The following is a 23854-nucleotide window of genomic DNA, read 5'->3' as shown; positions in this document are numbered from 1 at the left end:
ATCATTTTTTTTTCTAGCCAATGCATGTTTGTTACTTTAACTGCATTTTTCCTCTGTAAGCAGACTGTGCTTCTAAAATTGAATATTTGCTTCTATGCTTTGACTGTTATGGAATCTGAAATAATACTCCCTTACCTGTTGAGCCTGATCAATTGAAATTTCTGAATCTTCTGTATCAATGAGATTCTCTGTGGGTACATTCTGAACTGGCTTCAGGTAAGCAATTTCATTCCGCTTTGAGTCAAGAGTCACACACACATCATATGAGATTGGAAAAGGTAGACTTGTATCACTGATCTCAGAAGGACATCCCAGTGTAAACTGAGGGTACACATTCCCACCAAGAGATCTTAAAGAAGTTGGACTGTTTGCTTTTCTAAATTTTAAAATCAAAGTAATCACCACTGTTATGATGAAAAAAAGAGAAATAACAGCAATGAAAACTATTAGATAGAATGTTACATTAGTTGAGGATTCTGAAGTACTTGGTTGCCGTCTTATCTCTGGTACAACTTGCTGAAAATTTTCTGCAACAACTAAGCTTAAGGTCACAGTTGATGATTGGGATGGAACCCCATTGTCCTTTACAAGAACCACAATTTTTTGTCTTAAAGACTCTGTGTCTGGAAAGTCTCTTCCTACTTTGATTTCACCAGTATGTTGACCAATTATAAATAGTGATGAATCAGGAACCTGTAATAAGTGATAAGAAAGCCAGGCATTGTGTCCAGAGTCAGCATCAATCGCAATCACTTTGGTCACCAGATAACCTTTCTCAGCAGAACGAGGGATAAATTCAAATAATGCTGATTCTCCAGTGTCTGATGAGGGGTAGAGGATCTTAGGCGCATTATCGTTTTTATCCACTATACATATCTTCACTGTCGCATTACTACTTAGAGGAGGATTTCCACTGTCTTTGGCCATCACCTGGAACTGAAACTCCCGCAACTGTTCATAGTCAAATGATCTCTGAGCATAGATAATCCCAGTAATTGAGTTTATGGAAACATAAGATGATACTGGGATACCATCAACATTATTGCCAAGGACAGAGTAACTAAGTTTAGCATTTTCATTGATATCACAGTCTGATGCATGAATTCTGTGTATAGAGGTCCCCTGTGCATTATTCTCTTGGATATAGACAGTATAAGTTGATTTATCAAAAACAGGAGCATTGTCATTTACATCTAAGACAGTGAGCTGAATGGTTTTGTTGGTGGACAGTTGAGGTAATCCATTATCCACAGCATTAATTGTTATGTTGTAGTGGGTATTCTTCTCTCTATCAATATTTGAAGTTGTAATTAGTTTGTAATAATTAGCAGAAGATAATATTAATTTAAATGGTATCATGTTGGATACTTCACAGACAACTTCTCCATTCTCTCCACTGTCTACATCATGAACATTAATTAATGCCACAATTGTATCTGGAGGAGAATCCTCTGGAATTGTAGAGGAGAGAGACGTGACTATTATTTCAGGAGCATTATCATTGATATCAACAACCAGTACTGAGACTTTGCAAAGACCCGCAAGACCTCCACCATCTTTGGCTTCCACAGTTAGTTCATATCTTTTTTTCACCTCATAGTCCAGAGTTCCTATAACTTTAATATCTCCATGCACTGGATCTATTGTAAAGACTGAATAAATGCTTTTTGGAATATCACGAAATAAATATGTTATTTGTGCATTCGAGCCTTCATCTTCATCTTCAGCCTTTAGCTGGAGAACCAAAGAATTAACTGGTATATTTTCATTTAGGCTGATCTTGTAAGTGGCTTTATTAAATCTTGGGAAGTTGTCATTTATATCAAGAACTATAATTTGTATAAGAGCAGTGCCACTTTTAGGAGGCTGTCCCCCATCTATAGCTGTTAGAACCAGTTCATAAATACTTTGTTTTTCTCTGTCTAGAGGCTTCTCTAGAATGAGTTCTGGAGATTCAATTCCATCATCAGTAATTTTTTGTCCCAGTGTAAAATATTCATTTACATTGATCACATAAATTTGTACAGAATTGGTGCCTAGATCCGGATCTTCTGCATGTCCTAAGGAGATCCTTACACCAGGTAATGCAGCCTCACTAATACCTATGTCAAAAATATTTTTAGAAAAAGTAGGAGGGTTATCATTTATATCCATAACATCCACTTTAACTGTGTACAACTGTAAAGGGTTTTCAACCACAGCTTCAAAGCTTATCAAGCAGTTTTCTCTTATCTCACATAGCATTTCTCTGTCAATTCTTTCTGCAGCATACAGTTCCCCATTTTCTAAATTAACACTGAAATACTGTATTTTGCCTCTTGAGACAATATTGAAATTTCTGAAGGATAATTCCTTTGCATTCAGCCCCAGATCTGTTGCTATGTTCCCTATTGAGGATCCTTGCTTCAATTCTTCAGGTATTGAATAGTAAATCTGTGCAGAAATATGCTCTAATATGAAGCAAAGAAAGAATACTACCTGCCAGTCCATTGCTTTCTGTCCATTGTTCTTCATATCCATAGTAGCTGATATAGATGTGCTTTAATAATACCAAAGTAGCACAGTTGACTTTTAAAATTCCAATTTCCTTTCAGTAAATTAATGGGAGTTAGTAAAAATCCTGTATTGGCTTGTGTTGCAGGCTTCTACTGTGACACATTAGTAAAAAGCAAGAGCTCCTTGCACTAAGCTACATCCTACAGGCACTCAGCACCACTTAGAGCTTTTTTAAGGAATTGCAGCAAACCTGCTTACAGAACATTTATGTGATTTCTTACATTAGTATTTTAACAACATTATGAATATTTACTTATTGATATTGCCTTTAAAAGGTTTTTTTTTATTAGAATTATTTTTATCTACAGAACATTTCATAAAAACGGTATCTATGAATTAAAATGGCACAAACATTTTTGTTACATTTACATTTGTGACATTTAATCATGAAATTATGTTAACAGGATATTCTAAGTGGGACAACATGCTTTAAATGTAATTGTCTTTATATAAATAAAAAAAAAAAAAAAATATATATATATATATATATATATATATATATATATATATATATATATATATATATATATATATATAAATATATTATATTTTAAACATTTGAGAACGTTTTTTTAAATTTACATTCTTAACTGTAAACAGCTATTGCTTGCATAACACTATGATGATGATATTAATAAATGTGGACACATTGAGAAAGTTAAAGTGAAATTAAAGCAGAGCTCTGCTTGTTCTCACCCCCCTCTACTGTCACATGTGGCACTTTTTGGGGGGGGGGGCTCCCACTTCCAGGTAAGATCACCACTGCAATCTACATGTATGTCCGGCCCCTCCCCTTTTCTCCTGCTGCTTTCTGGGACACACATACTTCCCAGAAGAAGGCGGCACCATTCACAAAGCATAGTGTGACTTGCGAATGCACACTAGTAAATCGGCTGTTAAGCCTAAAGGCTTCACTGACAGTTTCCCGTAGTGAAGATGCTGGCGCCTGCACCCAAAGCCGTTTGAAGAATCAGCTTGGGTGCCAATATCACTGGATCCCTGGACAGGTAAGTGTCCTTATATTAAAAGTCAGAAGCTACAGTATTTGTAGCTGCAGACTTTTCCTTTATTTTTTTTGGAGAGAGACTGGAGCTCTGGTTTAAAAAAAGATATATTGTAGTATGTATTCTTCGCTCACATAAGTACCTTCTGTTGCTCTGTGCCTCCTCCAAATCTCAATTTTTTTCTTCTGCTGTGATCCAACTTCCTGCAACTAACTTGCATAGCTTGTTTCAAAAAACTGAAGTTAGGGGGAAAAAGGGGAAGTTTGGGAGCGCATGGAAGATGTTACAAGAAGGCAGAAAAACAAAATAAAAATGTATTTAATAAAAAAATATTATTACAGCGCTATTAAGTAGTAAAACTATATGAATTATTTTATTATAAAATGTGTATTGTTTAGTGTCACTTTAAGGCAACCTCTACAAGTGCCCAATTTTGAATTCTGAATATTACACTTGGCAAATCTGAACAAGGAAACAAACCACAAGGTTTCCTTCTCAGGGTCGTTTACATTTACATTTTATAGGATTATATACATTTTTGCTAGTGATTACACTTAGTAGCAACTGTATGTTGTTTTATGTTTTAATTTTAATTTAATATGAAAATACAATGCATATTAAAAACATAAATGCTTTATTGAGAATAAAAATAGCTCAGAATCAAAAATCCTAGATCTAGCATCACTCATATTTAAATTAAGTAAATATTTATATGTTTTATTATTCTGGTACAATGAGTGTCATAGTTTGTATTAGACATTTCTTCTTTAAATATATTAGTAATAATAATATCCACAAAATGTTTGCAGCAATACAAGCCATGACGAGTCATGACAAAAATAGGCTGTTTTCTGTGCAAGGTAATTTTCCCCAACATTTAGTGAAAATGGTGAAGCACTGCTGACTTTCATCATCCAATAATGTGCAAGCAAAAATGTTTTTCCTTTCCTTGCACAAGACTGGGTATTCTATGCAAACTGTAAATAAGAACTGTGGGAGGAGCAAGAGAGAGCAACACTAGATAGTATTGATGAAAAAATATACAAGAGTTAACAGGAAAAAAAGCCACATCTTAATGTAAATATTCATGTTGAAAACATAATCCATGCAGTGAGACAAGATGCTAAGCCACTTTTCCCTACAGTATAAGATCCAGTGGACTTGCTTATCAGTGCCAAAAAAGAAGAAGTGGTGTACAAAGCACACAAGCCTACTTCTACATAATAAATCATACTTTCCAAAGACCTTATGTAGACAGGCCTTTTGGTCCCATCTGCCACCTCTGGCACCTATGCCACACCTGCTTCAACTTCAAATCCAAGTGAAGTGTAGTTGAGAAATGTTTATTGAACAGCATGGGTCACTATACTCTTTAACCAAACAGGTGCTTCAGAGTAAATGCCTATGAAAATGAACAGATCTTATTAACTTACATCATTCTTTGGAAGATGCCCTAAACCAGATGGAGCACCCTCTGCTTAATGCTAGCAGTTATAGTGCACTGGGCAACCATTAAATATTACATGAAATTCTACTAACTGAGCTAATTTACAGAATTTAGTAGGTTTACTCTGCATCGCCCTTTTTTACCAAGAACATTCAAGTTTGCACAATATCATTAATTTATTTTCCAAGCATGTACCAGGGTATGGACATGAATGAAGGCATTAAGGTAATTCTGGAACTTGCTATAACATTGACTAATTTATTGCATTTTCCAGAAGAATAGAGACAACTAGGGTTGAGCGAACCCGAACTGCTTTTTTGGACCCGAACCCGAATAATTTTCTGAATGTTCGGGTTCAGGTTCGGGGGTTCGGCTATGTAATGGCACTGCACAAAGTGTCATTTCTGAAAGGAAAAAAAAGTCATTTAAAACCGGCTTTGCGGCTATAATGAATTGTCGGCTTCGGCAATTCAGAGAGGATTCATTCATAAAAAATAGCGTGGGGGTTCCCCCAAATTTAATTACCAGGCCCTTCAGGTCTGGAATGGATATTAAGGGGAACCCCGCCATCAATTAAAAAAAAATGACGCGGGGTTCCCCCAAATATCCATTCCAGACCCTTCAGGTCTGGTGTGGATTTTAAGGGGAACTCCACCCCAAATTTAAAAAAAAATGGAGTGGAGTTCCCCCCAAAATCCACACCAGACCCTTATCCGAGCACGTTACCCTGGCCGGCCGCAGAAAAGAGGGGGGGACAGAGTGCACCCCCCTCTCCTGAACCGTACCAGGCCACATGCCCTCAACATGGGGAGGATGTCCCCATGTTGATGGGGACAAGGGCCTCATCCCAACAACCCTTGCCCGGTGGTTGTGGGGGTCTGCGGGCGGGGGGCTTATCAGAATCTGGAAGACCCCTTTACCAAAGGGGACCCCCAGATCCAGGCCCCTCTATGTGAATTGGTAATGGGGTACATTGTACCCCTACCATTTCACCAAGCAAGTGTAAATAGTTCAAAAAAAACACACACACACCGTAGAAAAAAGTCCTTTATTAATAAAAAATAAATAAAAACAATCCAGCGGTGATAATCCACTCGTTCCCGGGTTCCTGCTCCAACGTTGTCCTGATCCAGCGATGGGTGTGGGTGATCTCCAGCGATGGGAAGATCCAGCAACGGGTGCGGGTGATCCAGTAACGGGTGCGGGTGATCTCCAGCGATGAGAAGATCCATTCATCCAGAGCGCAGCATCGCCGACCTCCTCTCACCACTGGACACAGCCCAGCGAATGATGCGATGAAGCTGTGTGACATTTCTTATATAGGGGAGGCAGGGCCACCCGTCACGTGACCCCGCACCCTCTGACGCACTCTCTGCTACGTCACTGGGGAAGCCCAGGAAGGGGGGAGACTGCAAAGCCGCAAAGCCGGTTTTAAATGACTTTGTTTCCTTTCAGAAATGACACTTTGCGCAGGGACAGTTCTAAGTTTATTTTTATGTGGTTCGGGTTCGGGTCAAGTTTGGGTCCCGAACCCGGACTTTTTTCTGAAGTTCCCGAACATCCAGGTGTCTGCTCAACTCTAGAGACAACCACACCATCAGATTTACCCATGCAACTGACAAAACTGTGTGTCTAGATGAAAAGCAATTTTCTGTATATGAGTGGAATCTCCCATATTAGTCTGTGAAGAGATTCACATCAATTACGGTACTTCCTGACCATTTATAATTATCTTGCTGTTAAATGCATAATTACATTATTCTGAAAACACCAAATGGCTGTATGATTTTTTTATTTAGTTACAAGATATGAACGGGTGTCACTGATATATAGTGACTATCAAAATTGAATTTTCATAACATAAAAAAACAAATAAATACAATTTCTCAAATAAATGGTGAACTTAGACAGGTCTAGCATCCTGCATGATTCCCAAAAAGTACACTAAAATATGAAAGCTTACATTAACGTCAGAAGCAGTCAACAACACATATTTATTAAAATCTCATGGCTCATTAAAGCCTGACTGATGTGATGTTTTATTTTCTGTCCATAGGCACAAAAATAAGGAAAACTAAAATATTGGATGATACCTTGGGGTGATGAATACACCTAAAACGTTTACATAAATAATAAAACTCATAAAACATAACATGTCCTAAGAAAACTGTCAATAGTTGATTTAAAATGTAAAAAAAAAAAAAAAGCAACGTAACCATACAATAAGAGCCCATTCACACAGGGGCGACTCGTCAGGGGCGACAGCCGCCTGACAAGTCGCGTCCCGTTCTATTCAATAGAACCATTCTAATAGGAGCGACGCAAGTCGCTCCGACTTAGAAAAAGGTTATTTTACGACTTGCATTGACTCCTATACAGAAGTCATTTTGCACATTGCCTCTGAAGTCGTCTTCAGGTCGCTTGCCGAGTCGCCCCCAAAGTCGTGCTGCCCCTGTGTGAATGGGGCTTAAACGTTTAATTTGGCTGACAAAGTCTTCCTTTAGAAAAGGCTTAAGGTATATATAAGGAGCAAAAATATAAAAGCGAGAAGAAAAACCAGGACTAATGCTTTATAAATTACATATGTAGAGGATTAGAGCATTAAATGACTACTTTTATAATATTTCTGGTAATATATGACAAATGTTATGTCATTTATGTAAATTAACTTACCTGTTCAGTGTGTTCATGTGGATCTGACAAAACACCAGTCTCAATTAGATTGTCTGTGGGGACATCCTGCACTGGCTTCAGAAAAGCAATTTCATTTTGCTTTGAGTCAAGAGTCACACAAACATCATATGAGAATGGAAAAGGTAGACTTGTATCACTGATCTCAGAAGGACATCCCAGTGTGAACTGGGGGTACACATTTCTGCCAAGAGTTCCTAAAGATGTTGGGATGTTTATTTTTCTGCACTTCAAGATTGCTATGACCGCTACTGTTACAGCAAAGAAAATAGAAATCACAACTATGAAAACTATTAGATAGAATTTTACATTAGATGAGGATTCTAAAGGACTTGGTTGCCGTTTTATCTCTGGTACAACTTGTTGAAAGTTTTCTGCAACAACTAAACTCATACTAACAGTTGATGATAAGAATGGGACTACATTGTCCTTCACAAGAACCACAATCTTTTGTCTCATAGACTCCATGTCTGAAAGTTCTCTTCCTATTCTTATTTCACCACTGTATTGTCCAATGATGAATAAAGTTGGATCAGAAACTTGATGTAAGTAATAGGAAAGCCAGGCGTTGTGTCCAGAGTCAGCATCTATTGCAATCACTTTGGTCACTAGATATCCCTTTGCAGCAAAACGAGGAATAAATTCAAATAATGCTGATCCCTCAGTGTCTGGAGATGGGTACAGAATCTTTGGAGCATTATCATTCTTATCAATGATACATATTCTCACTGTGACATTACTGCTTAAAGAAGGAGATCCACAGTCTTTGGCCATCACCTGAAACTGAAATTCCCGCAATTGTTCATAGTCATATGATCTCTGAGCATAAATAATTCCAGAAATTGAGTTTATGGAAATATACGATGATACAGGGATTCCATCAATGATATTACTAAGAACAGAGTATGTAATTTTTGCATTTTCATTGATATCATAATCTGATGCATGTATACTATGTATGGAGGTTCCTTGTGGGTTATTTTCCTGTATATAGACAACATAGCTTTTTTGGTCAAAAATAGGAAGATTATCATTCACATCTGAGATAGATAGTTGGATGGTTTTGTTGGTGAACAACTGAGGCAATCCATTGTCCATAGCTAAAATTGTTATGTTGTAAAGAGACTTTCTCTCTCTATCAATATTTGTGGCTGTCACCAATTTATAATAATTTGTGGATGATGAGATTAGTTGAAAAGGCAAAGCTTCTGAAATGTCACAGTTAACTTCTCCATTCTGCCCACTGTCCAAATCATGAACATTAATTAGAGCAATTATTGTATCAGGAGGAGAATCCTCTGGAATTTTTTGTGAGAGAGATGTAATTGTAATTTCAGGAGTATTGTCATTGATATCGATAACTTGTATTAAGACCTTACAATGAGCAGCAAGTTCTCCACCATCTTTGGCTTCCACAGTTAATTCATATCTGTCTGTATCTTCATAATCTATAGGCCCCTTTACTGTAATACTTCCATTCATAGGATCTATTGCAAACAGATCATACATACTTTGAGGAATGTCACAAAATGAATATGTTATTTCTGCATTTGTCCCTTCGTCATCATCCACTGCATTCAGCTGAAGAATCAAAGAACCCACTGGCATATTTTCATTTATGTTTATCTTATAAGTGTCTTTATTACATTTTGGAAAGTTATCATTTGCATCATGAATTCTAATGTTTATCAGAACAGAGCCAGTTTTAGAAGGTTGTCCACCATCCACAGCTTTAAGAACTAATTCATACATATTTTGCTTTTCTCGATCCAGAGCCTTTTCAAGAATAAGTTCAGGAAATTTGATTCCGTCTGCAGTAATTTTTTCTTCCAACTCAAAAAAATTATTTTCACTTATTTTATAGCTTTGAACAGAATTTGTACCTATATCAGGATCCTGCGCGTGTCCCAAAGTAAGATGTACTCCGGGTACTGCAGACTCACTTATCACGATTTCAAGTACATTTTTGGAAAAACTAGGTAGATTGTCATTCACATCCTGAATGTCAACTTTAATAGTATATAAATGTAAAGGATTTTCAATTACAGCTTCAAAGCTTATTAAACAGCTCACTTTTATCCCACATATCATCTCTCTATCTATTCTATCTGCCACATACAGGTCTCCATTTTCCAAATTAATACCAAAGTATTGCATGTTTCCTCTCAAGACTATATGAAAATTTCTTAGTGATAATTCCTTTGCCTTCAATCCCAAATCCTTTGCAAGGTTTCCTATTACAGATCCTTGTTTTAATTCCTCAGGTACAGAATAGTGAAGCTGGGCAGAAATAAAATGATATGTAAAGGAAATGAGGAATAATACTGCCTGCCAAGCCATGACCCTTCTTTAAATTTTTGTCTTCAGGTCCTTTAATAAGTGTTGTAGTAAAAGGTGGCAGAATGCTTTTTGTTCTAAGATGAAATGTGAAATTCTTGAGTTTTCCTTTTTTCAGAATAATATTCAAGAGTTGAAAGATAATGAGTAAGATCCCGTATTGTGTCTTCACTTGCAGGTTTATACTGTCATGTTGTAGTACAAAATCCAGATTTCTATGTGCAGAGCTGCAATATACAGTCAAGCAGCGCCACTTAGAGTCTAGTTAAGGTTCTGCAGCAACAATGCTGCTTGTAGCCCATTTAACTTAATGTTTGTGAACAAATTACAAACTGTTTAAAGAACTTTTGGACTTTTTTTTGTATTTAAAACTAAAATGTATCTATAATCACAGTGAAAAATCATAACATTCAAATTGAATCAATTACGGTATATATTCTTATGAGATCCTTAAAAAAGATTCCCTTTAAAATTAAAACTGTAAACAACATAAAGTCAGTAAATGAAAAAGTGTAAAGCACATAACATTTTATTGTAAACCACACCATGCTGCTGTTGCTTTTATTACTGTTTAATTAAATGTATAGAGATTGTATAATAACCGCTATTTATAAAATACCTACAGTATGTTTTTTTTTTCTTTTTGCCACAGACAGAATTCCACAACACCAGTGTAAAAGTTATACAAAAATAAATGTATATTCTGACACTTACATGGGTGTTTGCATACACAGGTAAATTATTTATTATGCACATTCTACTTTCAGGTCTCTAATAATATTTAAATTTACATAAATAATACAACACTACAACATATTATTTTCAGAACTATTGAGAGCCATACACTATGGGCCAGATCCACGAAGCGTTTACGCTGGCGTATCTATTGATACACACCGTAACTTCTAGTTTGCTCCGGCGTATCTTTGTTTTGTATCCACAAAACAAGATATGTCGGAAGCTGGGCTAGATCCGACTGGCGTATGTCTTAGTACGCCATCGGATCTAAGGTGCATATTTACGCTGGCCGCTAGGTGGCGTTTCCGTCGATTTCCGTGTTGAGTATGAAAATTAGCTAGATACGGCGATCCACGAACGTACGTCCGGCCGGCGCATTTTTTCACGTCGTTTCCGTAAGGCTTTTTTCGGCGTATAGTTACCCCTGCTATATGAGGCGTATCCAATGTTAAGTATGGACATCGTTCCCGTGTCTAATAACAGAAGAAGTTGTTCACCTGTTCGCCATTTTCTCTTTCATCAATGTAACCAGATTTTCAAAATGAAATCTAGGGACTCCTTGCTGATAACAACACCCACAAAATCCCAAGTCTCCATCTGCAACCCCTCCCACAAAATCTCATCCCCATTTTTAATACACCCTCAAACAACTGATCACAAACTTTTGGAAAAAGGGGAAACAAATTCAAAGTTTAAAGAGAAACTAAACAGATTTCAAATGAGAATAACCAAGATACACATGACTCAATTACTAAGTGAACCGGCCATGGAACAAAATAAAACCTTCTTAAAATAAATATGTGCAATAGGATTCCCAAAAATAATATAAATCTGCTACAATATGGGTCCTACATGGACCTATAAAGTGAAAAAAGTGGCAGTGCAGAGAATATACATTGAAATCAACAAACAAAAAAAAGTCCATAAAAAGTCCACAATTTTGTGAATTTTAAAATACCACAAAGTGCAAACGTGCTAATACTTCACAAAAAAAGTGTCCTCCACCAAAAATATCATTCTCTCAGCTGCTAAAAGCTGACACTTGGGAAGTAGCACAATACATTTGCAGATAATGATTGCTGGAATCTCCTCTCATAGGGAATCATTCAGCCAAATACTATAAACCTCCTCTCTCCAATTGGCATCAATAGGAGTGCAACAAGATCTTCTCCGTTTTAGATTTTTTTAATGTACACAAGCAGAGTGCCACATAGTGTAAAACCAAACATCTATTGTTTATTTTAAAACAATACGATGCACTTATTTTTTTTTGTGTCATACTCGACACAAGGGGAAATACAGAATGGACAATAAGAAGCAAGCACCGCCAGCTCCAGCCACAAACACGGGCTGGTACAAGGTGACATCACTCAGAGGCTCCGCCTTGCGTGTTTTTCTTCATCAGAAGCGATTTATCTGAATTGGAGAAGATCTGTTGCACTCCTATTAATGAGAGGAGATTTATAGTATTCAGCTGAAAGATTCCCCATGAGAGGAGATTCCAGCGATCTTTATCTACACATGTATTGTGCTACTTCCCAAGTATCGTTTTTTGGGAGGTGAGAGAAAGATATTTTTGGTGGAGGAAACATTTTTGTAAACTATATGCATGTTTGCATTAGGTATAATTAAAGTGGTTGTTAACTTATATAAGTAAGTCTATGCCAGCCCCTCTATTAGAGCCTGGCATAGCACACTGTGTAAGTCTTGGCTTAGAGTGTTGTAACCAGCCTGAAGATCGCTCTAAACAGGTATTTACAGGCTCTAATAGAGGGGCTGATAGTGACCATTTCAATGTTTTAGATTTACTAATAGCGGCGAGGGGGGGGGGGGCGTGACATAGACAGAGACACAGAGCTGACTGGCAGGGAGGAGGGGGGTTAGGGGAGAGAAGAGAGCAGAGCAGGGCTGTGGATGACAGAGGGATGTACACTGACAATGATGGTCAGGGCTCAGCAGCAGTTGTCAGCGTAGAGACGGGGGACACAGAAAGTGGAGGGATCAGGGAGTTTTTTTTACAGTTTAGAGGGAGGCAGATTACACAGAACAAGCACTGTGCTTAAAGGGACCAGGATCTGTATTTTTTTATTTTTGGGTTAACAAACACTTTAAGGTTCACAACACATTTAATTACTCAAAGTTTGATGGTGTCATATTGTTTTATTAGGCACATTTAAGGTTTTAATACATCCCAATATATAAGTCACAGATTTTCAGCGTGTTCATTATTATATTGATATTTATTTTTTCACATATCCTCTGATATAGTACCTACCGCTGATTCGTTTATAATAGATCTTATATCTGTAGCGCAGATTCTTCATATACATTATCCAAGATATACATGCTTAGTTAGGAAAGATCTCTTGAAGATATCAAGAAGAAAACTGAAACACGTAGGCATGACCAACACGGTGGGTGTCACTTCACAGTGTATAAATTACAGTGGGGGGGGGGGAGAAAAATAAGCCCTAGCACCAAAGGAAATACAATCATAAAAAAACAAAACTGAATCATCGCAAAGGTAATATGCAGTATAGTAGAACTATATCATTTAGTCATTGAGTATTTGACCATTTTGCATTCGCAACAGAGAATTCTGACATTTCTCTCCAACGTGTAAAAATGTACTTTTTGCTATATTTTTTTTTTATCAGAGGCCCTATATAATAAAATAATGGGTGCTGCAATTTTTTTATGCCACACGGTATTTACGCAGCAGTTTTTCAAACGCAATTTTTAGGAGAAAATATACACTTAAACAAAGTTTATTGTATATGAACACAATATAACACTTTTTTTTCTAAACTATAAAATATGATGTTACGCCGAGTAACTAGATACCTAGCATGTCATGCTTTAAAATTGCATCTGCCCGTGAAATGGCTGCAAACTATGGTACTTAAAATTCTCCATAGGAGATGCTTTAAAATGTCTTTACAGGTTACCAGTTTAGAGATACACAGGAGGTCTGGTGCTAGAATTATTGCTCTCACTCTTACATTCAAACAACATGTGTGGTGCGATCACCGTTTACATATGCGCGTGGGAGTACCGTATGCATTTTCATTTGCACATAAGCATGGTGGGCGCTTTATAATTTTTTTGTATTATTATTTATTGTATACAAAAATTAATTGTTTTTCTAATTAACTTTATTGCTATCACAAGGGATGAACAAAATCCTTTGTGACAGGTCCTCTTTATAGAAAGATCTGGAGTCTATTAGACTCCATATTTCTCCTCTGGCCTCCAATGCAGTTTGATCGGCTGCTAACGACAAGGAACACAGAGAGTTAGAACTGGAAGTGACGACATACTCATTACTTCCTGTTTCTAGGGGCCACATAGAGGGAGGAACAACATCAGTTCCTTTCTCTCTGTTCTGTGCAGCCGCAATATTGCTAGTGGGCTCCATGATCGCATGGCAGAGCCTGGGAAATGCAGCGATGGAAAGGGGTGAGACCCCCTTCCACCACCCACAGAAGAGATTGAGTGGCTGTTCAGCCACTCAAATCACTTCTTCATTACAGGGAATTGCCAGCTGAAAATGTTCATACTGGGATGATGCCTGTAGGTGCAGGCATCATCCTGGTATAATCAGTGCAAACCGAGAACGTCCATGGACATCCTACGGTCGGCAAGTGGTACAGTTGTAGCTGTGGGTAAACACATTTTCATTTATAGCACACATAGATTTCTGCTGAAATCTAGAGTAAAAACCTGTGACTGTTACGTCTCCATCAAATAAAGAAAAGAGGTAAGCTGCCCCCTGACTGTATGCTGATTTGCATGGCAATGGAGAGGTGAAAGCGCTAGAAGGCAGAGTGGCTGCATATAATGTGTATGGAAAGGGGAGTTTCCCTTTCCGCATGTGAATGTGAGATAAAGCTACTGTAGGGCTGCCTTGGAAAGCAGACAGAAGTGAACAGAACAGAATAAAAAACATCATATTGTGTGTCTTCTAAGAGCTGTTGCAACATACAGGAACAACAGAAGGGCATAATGAAAAATTGTGGAGGCACAGCCAGTTTCCCTTCTTTTGCATGATTGAGCTTTTTACTTTTTACTATATGCATGATACTTTAGGGATGCATATAAGTTGTGGTGCTTTTAAGTGTTGTGGATCCACCTATCTACCTTTGTGGCTCACATGAGGATTATCCCCTGGCTGACAAAGCTGTTGAGAGAACAAGAAAATGACAAGGCAAGAGACGGCATATCTGGCCTGCAGGAGCAAGGAGGCATCATGTAATAAAACAAGTACCCCTCTCCTCCCATCTCTTCCTACAAGCACAGACAGCCAATGAAATAACTGTCACTAGGTATATTTCATACATCCCCATGGCCGGGACACAATTTTAAAATAGGGTAAAAAAATGTATCAAGAAAACCTTTGGTCCTGGGAATGTCTTCCAAAATGTGGGACTGTCCCTGGAAACCTGGGACATCTGGTCACCGATAGGATCGCGCTGGAAATCGGCACTGCGAGGCTGTGCTTCTCGCGCTCGCCGCCCCCTGCGAGATGCAGCATATCCATAGAAATCTCTTGGGGGCAGCGAGCGGGAGGAGCGACAGTGCAAGTCGCTGGCTCGCGCGATGGGGGTCACGGAGGGTCAATAACGCCGATGCCGAGCCACATTTACACACAATCTCGTAGTTACCAACTGTATCCTTAAACCCCAGGGACTAAAATAAGATTTCACATTTCAAAATATACTATTGTATAGCTATAGTCACAAACATAGAATACACTTGATGGTGCATGTGAGCTTATCACAAACATTACTGTCTTCAGAAGACAACAAAACACAGATTTGGGGGTATATAGATGTGGTATGGAGGAACGACATGTGAGGAGTGCCTAGATCACATGACATGTTTCGGAGGTATAGCCTACTTTCTCAAATGTATGTCGCTCTTCCATATCATAGGTCACATCAAAGTCGGTCTTGCTCATTCAGTCCTGGTGGCCAAGTAGCTGACAGGGTTTTTTTCCTACACCAGCTCCCCTGTCCTGTCAGGACGCCTATATGGAAGCATCGCACGCAGGAGATTCTCTTGTGCTTGGCTGGATTGTTTGTAGTGTAGCTTGTTGTAGAGATAATATGGCTCTCTGTGGGGATTCATGGATGCAATTTTACATTAGGATCATATTTTAAATTACTACTACAAAAAACTCTGAAAAATTAATGTAACCTGTCACCAGTCTGTGTGGGGAGAATGGGGAAATTGTATTGGACACAGAGCCATCCTTAAATCTCAAAAATTTGCAATAGACCCCATGTCTGGACAGCCAAGGAAAGCAATGCAAAAACCACAGCTCGAAGCTCTTTTGACAGAACACAGTGGCAGTGAAGATGGAAAGCTGATGTGTCAAATAACTCCTCTAATGCCGCGTACACACGAACGGTTCGTCTGATGAAAACGGTCTGATGGACCATTTTTATCGGACAAACCGATCATGTATGGGCCTTATCGTTTTTTTTCCCATCGGTGAAAAAACTTAGAACCTGTTTTAAAATTATCTGATGTTTAAATAACCGATAGAAAAAAAACAATCGTCTGTGGGCAAGTCCATCGGTTAAAAATCCATGCATGCTCAGAATCAAGTCGACACATGCTGGGAAGCATTGAACTTCATTTTTCTCAGCACGTCGTAGTGTTTTACGTCACCGCGTTCTGACACAAACAGATTTTTAACTGATGGTGTGTAGGCAAGACTGATGAAAGTCAGTTTCATCGGATATCTGATGAAAAAATCCATCGGTCCGTTTTCATTGGATGAACCGATCGTGTGTACGTGGCATAACAGTCTGCATATTACTACCTAAGCTACCAAATCCCAACTCTAGTTTATATTGGCCACTCATAAAATGTAATCAAAAAAGGCATGTACGCAACACTCCTCAGCATGGGCACCACTTTATTTTCAAACTTGTAGTCCAGGACATAAATATAGATATAAAAAATCAATTGATATATAGTTATCTATTAATGAAATTATTATGAGTATACATTAATAGCAGGAAAAGTTAGCACTATTATTATTTTTATTTATTTTATCTAGTAGATTAATATCGTTTTTGAATTCATTATAGATATATAAGGTGAAATATACATCAAAATAGTTAGCATTTCTATAAAAAGTGCTCTTTTTATATTTTAATTTTCAAAGTTTTATATTTAAAGATTTGTGATGACTTACTGTATATTAATTATATTCCATAAGGCTACTGAAAGGAATGCTTTTAGCACAATCTGAAGTTCAAAGATACAAAATATACATGCTAGTAAGAGCTTTTACAGTTTTGAACAAGTCACTAATTTAGCATTTTCACTGGGTAATGTAGTCTACCAGCTGCTGCCTAGTACATTGTGTGTAGGCTGGATAGCACTTTTGTTTACTTTAGTATTCCTCTGCTCTCTTATTTTATGTGCATTTACTGTATCAAAAGTATTTGTTTTGCTAAATGTTTTATATGGTTCAGCTGGTCAATGTAGTCCACTGGTTTCTATCTTTGTCAGTATAGAAAATACCAGGCTGCAGTATTGTGGCATGTGCCCTAAATCACAGCATTGCCCTAGGTGGGCTTTACAAGAAAGGAAGTCCTTCAAAATGTGTGTGTCAGGGCTGGGCTCTAGCTGTCGGTTAATTGGGAGTACTCATCATTCCACAGTGGCTCACCTGTTGATCATCTCCTTCTCGTCAGTCAAGCCTAGTTCATTTTTTAATTTCCTTTGCCTCAGTCAACATATCAAGAGACTCTCTGCTATGTTCCTGTTGAAGACTTGCCGGCTGACGTCCCTTCTGGTTCCTGATCCTGTATGCTGCCTCTGACTATGCTGATCTCTGGTTTCCTGATTTCCTGGCTTGTTCTGACTACACAATTTGGCTACCGAACCCTGGCTATGTTTTGACTACGTTTACCAGTTGTACTATTTTTACAATTTTATTAAAAAGTGTGATTTTTACTGCATTTTCTGTCTCCATCTTTTTCATGGTTCCTGACAGTGTGTAGCCACATCCAATGCTCCACTGGCATATGGTGTCATCCAGGAGATTCCCTGCAAGGTCAGAATAGCAGATGCTGTGAATGGTGTTCATTTAGACGCATGGTGGTGGCTACCATGTGTGTGTGCTTAGCCAGCAGCATATAATCACCTTTCCATCACTAGCCTGCATCTCTTTATTATCTGCTGGAAGTGAGGAAAGGAGGCTCTGTGTAAGCTCTGAGTTATTCAAGTTAACACAGGACACTGAACTATCTCCCTGCACCAATGTGATAGTGTTTGGCCAATCTCAAAGCATTATTTCTGTCACATGAGAGGAAAGAAAGTGAGTCACATGCTCCACCTTAATCATAGTTACTGGGTATTTAACATCACTAATAGCAGTTGAATGAAGAAGCCCCTAGGCAAATAAAAGATAAGGGCCTGTGTTGAATATCTTTTGGCTTGTGTCAATGACACCAGTTTGACAAAGTTTGAGATGCCTCTGAGATATGTCAGAACTCATTGACAGGTACAATTGACCTGCAATTAACCTCTTTATGACTTGCAATTAGCCTGCTTTAGGTGGTTAAACATATTCCCTAAGTATAAACTGCTGGGGGGTAGGGCATTAGAGCAAATCTGTTGCTTTTTGCCATATAAGCAAAGAAAATATTTGCTTTTAAGTGGAGCTCGACCCAAAAGGGGAAGCTCTGCTTATCTGCCATCAGCTGCCATTAGCACCTTTTGGGATGAGAGAGTGCAGCGCATTTCATGCATGCACAGTAGAGAACTGGCTGTGAAGCAACACGGGTTCACAGTCAGTCTCCTTTAGTGGAGATGCGGCAACAGCACCCAATCGCCAATTTAAAAATCGGCCCGGGTGAAGACATCACTGGATTCCTGGTAAGTGTCCTAATATTAGTTAAGTATTTGCCGCTGCTGACTTAATTTTTTTCTACAGGAGCCTGGAGCTCCTATTTAAACTGCAGGTGCCAGAATAATTATAATCATGTATAACTGTCTACAGTAAGAAATCTGAACAAAAATTTTGCTAAAATCAATTAAGCCCAAGAAAAAATTTGAAAAACAACTCTTCAAGAAAAAATAATATTTAAATAATTATAACAGTACCTATGTGATTAAATCAAACAGTGTTGTGTGCTGTTTTGATGGGCTTCAATTTGACAATACAGCATGCCTTGATATCTGTTTGAAATGCTTCTGAGATCATTCAGCATTTAGTGCAGGTGTGGTTAATAATGTGCATTTGATCTGATTTAGCTGGTTTTGCATTTCTGTAGGCTTGTATAGGTGAAAAATCTATTCAGAAATAAACAAAACCCTGGTAACAATGAACCAAAAACTGGTTCCCAACCATTGATGAATAGTTATGCATATGTGACAAACACTGTCGGAGCAGAACTAAATCGATTTAGCAGTTTAAAAAAAAACTATCAGAAAATGGACCAAATCTTTGAATAAGCAGTTATGGACTACCTCTAATGCCTCCAGTCCTGACCATTTCAACATACTTGCCACTGTTTCAACTCAAAGCAATAAGATATCAGAAATAACAAAAATATTACAATGTATCCTATTCTAGAAATCAACTAATGAACAACGTGTACTTGGCTTATTACCATCAGCATTACATTTTTTAAATTGTAGACATCATTATCAACAACAGTCACAATTATAAAGTCCTCTTCAAAGTGAATATATGACATCAGCAAAAATAAAATAAGTATATAGCTATGAAGATTGTTTTTCTTTTGCAAATAATCCAAAAGAAGAGCCACATGCAACAGGCTAAGTATAGTTATACATATTGTTTGGCCAGTTAGTGAATGTTTCTTACCTGTAAGCCATTAGCTTCCTGCAAACCATCTGCTTGTTGATTATTTGCCTCTACCAAATCATTTGTATCAATTAGATTGTCTGTAGGGACATTCTGGGCTGGTTTTAGATATGCAATTTCATTCTGTTTAGAATCAAGAGTCACACAGACATCATAGGAGAATGGAAAAGGTAAACTTGCATCACTGATCTCAGAGGGGCATCCCAGGGTGAATTGAGGATACACATTCCTACTATAATTTCCAATAGATGGAGGATTTATAACTGTCCTAGCCTTATAGATTACTATTACTATCAATGTCACAATGAAGAAAACAGAAATCAGGACTATTGAGACAACTAGATAGAATGTCATATTAGAGGAATTTTCGGAGTTGTTGGACTGAAGTCGTATCTCTGGTGAAACTTGTTGATAGTTTTCAGCAACAACCAAACTCAACGTAACCGTAGAAGACAGTGATGGAACTCCATTGTCTTTTACCAGTACAATAATTTTTTGTCTTAAAGAATCCATTTCCCGAAGATCTCTTCCAATTCTGATTTCTCCACTGTACTGATTAATAGTAAATAGTGATGGTTCGGGAGCTTGTAGAAAATGATAAGAAAGCCAGGCATTATGTCCAGAATCAGTATCCACCGCAATCACTTTTGTCACCAAATAACCTTTCTCAGCTGTGTGAGGAATAAATTCAAATGATGCTGAATTCTCAATATCTGGTGATGGGTAGAGAATCTTCGGGGGATTATCATTTTTATCTATGATACATATTCTGACTGTGACATTGCTGCTTAGAGGAGGGGATCCACTGTCTTTAGACATCACCTGGAACTGAAACTCACGTAACTGTTCAAAGTCGAATGCCCTCTGAGCATAGATAATTCCAGTTACTGAGTTTATGGACACATATGATGAAACTGGAATGCCATCTATGTTATTATTCAGAACAGAGTAACTAATTTTGGCATTTTCATTAATATCTTCATCTGAGGCATTTATCCTACATATGGAGGTTCCCTGTGGATTATTTTCTTGCACGTAGACTGTATAAGCTGATTTCTCAAAAATCGGAGGGTTGTCATTTACATCTAAGATAGTAAGTTGAATGGTTTTATTGGAGGAAAGCTGAGGAGATCCATTATCTGTAGCTTTAATTGTTATGTTGTAGTGAGAAGTTCTCTCTCTATCAATATCTCCTTCTGTTATCAATTTATAAAAGTTGGTAGATGACACTTCTAGCTGAAAAGGTAATATTTCAGAGATTTCACATACAACTTCTCCATTTTCACCACTGTCTAAATCTTGTACATTAATAAGTGCTATAATTGTACCTAGTGGGGAATCTTCTTTAATAGTACCCGTGACAGATGATATCGTTATTTCTGGAGCATTATCATTGATATCAACAATATTTATTACCACCTTACAATAAGCTGCAAGGCCACCGCCATCTTTGGCTTTGACAGTTATCTTATACCTATCTGTAACCTCAAAATTTAAATCTCCTATTATTTTAATACTTCCACTTACTGCATCTATACTGAATACTGAATAGAGATTTTCAGGAATTTCATGAAATGAATATGTTATCTGTGCATACAAACCTTCATCTTCATCTAGAGCACTGAGTTGTAAAACCAAAGAATCAACAGGTGTGTTTTCATTTAAACGTATTTCATATGTATCTCTATTAAATTTAGGAAAGTTATCATTTACATCATGAACTATAATCTTGATAAGTGCAGTTCCCGTTTTCAGAGGTTTCCCCCCATCTACAGCAGTTAAAACAAACTCATAAAGACTCTGCATTTCTCTGTCCAATGGTTTTTGCAGTATAAGTTCTGGAGATTTAATTCCATCAGTTGACATTTTGATTCCTAAAGTAAAGAACTCGTTTTCTTCAATCTTATAATCCTGGATGGAATTGGTGCCTATGTCAGGATCATCCGCATGTGTCAAAGCAAGGTGTACTCCAGGTAATGCAGATTCACTAATTACTATGTCAAAAACATCTTTTGTGAAACTTGGAGAATTATCATTTACATCCTGAATGTCCACTTTAATTGTGTACAGATGTAAGGGATTTTCAATTACAGCTTCAAAGCTTATTATACAGCCCTGTTTCATGCCACATAATACCTCTCTATCTATTCTCTCTACAACAAATAAGTCTCCATTTTCTAAATTAACATTGAAATATTGGATTTTACCTCTTGAGAAAATGTGAAAATTTCTAAGTGACAGTTCCATTGCATTCAGTCCCAGATCCTTTGCAATGTTTCCTATTGTGGATCCGTGTTTTAGTTCTTCAGGTATTGAAAAGTGAAGCTGAGCAAATATAAGCTTAAATGTAAAGAAAATAAGGAATGATACTACCTGGAAATCCATTTTTATCTTTGTTTAGCTGATCAGTTTCTGGTTTGATCTTCCTTTAAAACATCCGATATACAAATTCTCTTAAGCTGAAAAATATTTGCTGCAAGAGCATAAGTGCATATGCTGTATTGTTCCTTGTAGAATTTTGTTGTGACAGTGCACTAAAAAGCAGGATTTTTATGTACTGAGCTGCAATATGCAGGCAAATATCGCCGCTCAGAGTTTAAAAAAGGAACTGCAACAGCATGCTTTGCAACACAAAATTGAAATGACATAGACAAAAAGGTATCACAATTATTAGTCTGTCAGTGCTAAATAAAAAAAACAGCATCACACTGACTGCACTAAGGATGCAAGAAAAAAACAAACCTGAAAATTTGAAATAAGCCAAAAATACTTTTTTATCTCTATAAGTTTTTATCTCATTCTCTATAATGTATTGGTGTCTTATTTACCCAGGGACAAATATTGAAATATTGGAATATGAGTTTAATATTGGAATGAAACAATGATGTTTCTGTATACAGTCCCATTTTTCAAACCTACACAATATTCTTTATGGTATGAACATTTTAGTGATTATTATAGCTAGGAATGTACGTTAAAATGGAAAGCAAACATAAAAAATTAAAAATACTGCTGTTAATTTCAATTGATTTCTATCTGTTTATGAGCTCTCCAAGTAAAAATTCTCCCAACCTATTCACAGATCTTTTATTCTTTATGCAATTTTAGACTTTATCTGACATACATAAAGTACTCTGCCAGTCAGATATAAAAACATTTGGTGGATTGGTCCTTCCTGTTCCAACATGACTGCACACCAGAAAGCAAGGTCCATAAAGACATGGATGAGAGAGTTTGGGGTGGAGGATTTGTCTGCACCTGAACTCAATAAAACACCTTTGGGATGAATTAGAACGGAGACTGCGAGGCAGGCCTTCTCGTCCAACATCAGTGCCTGACCTCACAAATGCGCTTCTGAATGCACAAAGACTGAAAAGCGCGAATCATCTCTCAACAAAATTTTACTAACACGAAATCAGCAAAAGTAGCCCAAAGGGTGGCGCCATCTGAATGGAACTTCCCCTTTATAGTGCCATCGTATGTGTTGTACGTCACCACACTTTGCTCGAGCATTTTTTTCACGATCATGTGTATGCAAGGCAGGCTTGACAAGAATCACGTCGAGAAAAAATGTGTTTTTTTCTAGGACATTAAAATGGTCATGTGTACGCGGCTGTATAGTTCATGTGCATGGAAAAGCAGGTGTCCCAATACTTTTGACAATATATATATATATATATATATATATATATATATACACACACACACACAGGGCGATCGACCACGAATGAGAAATATACACACACAGTTGTACTCATAAGTTTACATACCCTGGAAGTTGACACAAAGGGGTTTGAGTGGCTATTAAAAGTAACCATCCTCACCTATGATCTGTTTGCATGTAATTAGTGTGTGTGTATAAAAGGTCAATGAGTTTCTGGACTTCTGACAGACCATAGCATCTTTCATCCAGTGCTGCACTGACGTTTCTAAATTCTGAGTCATGGGGAAAGCAAAATAATTGTCAAAGGATCTGCGGGAAAAAGTAGTTGAACTGTATAAAACAGGAAAGGGATATAAAAAGATATCCAAGGAATTGAAAATGTTAATCAGCAGTGTTCAAACTCGAATAAAGAAGTGGAAAATTAGAGATTCTGTTAAAACCAAACCATGGCCAGGTAGGCCAACTAAAGTTTCAGCCACAACTGCCAGGAAAATTGTTCGGGATGCAAAGAAAAACCCACAAATAACTTCAGGTGAAATACAGGGCTCTCTGAAAAAACATGT

The 23854-nt window shown here is 37.5% G+C and overlaps 1 protein-coding gene across 17 annotated transcripts in view; it reads right to left on the bottom strand.

The window, feature by feature from the left end:
• LOC120932487 (protocadherin gamma-C5-like) overlaps positions 1 to 23854 on the bottom strand; it is a 721441-nt gene that overhangs the window by 455863 nt on the left and 241724 nt on the right. Inside the window, exon 1 of one of the 17 annotated variants that reach the window (XM_040344925.1) lies at positions 19628 to 22060. The exons of 14 other annotated variants lie outside the window; for them this stretch is intronic. In XM_040344925.1, coding sequence (XP_040200859.1) covers positions 19628 to 22012 — 2385 coding nt within the window. In that variant the 5' untranslated portion in view covers positions 22013 to 22060. Of the gene's footprint in view, positions 1 to 135; positions 2595 to 7680; positions 10169 to 19627; positions 22061 to 23854 lie in introns of those variants that run through there. 2 more of the 17 variants (XM_040344935.1, XM_040344926.1) reach the window with 2 other exon arrangements.

This window comes from Rana temporaria, chromosome 3 (assembly GCF_905171775.1).
Source record: "Rana temporaria chromosome 3, aRanTem1.1, whole genome shotgun sequence".
NCBI classification, from domain to species: domain Eukaryota; kingdom Metazoa; phylum Chordata; class Amphibia; order Anura; family Ranidae; genus Rana; species Rana temporaria.
Note: the sequence above shows the minus strand (reverse complement) of the source record. Positions and strands in the feature narration are given on the sequence as shown.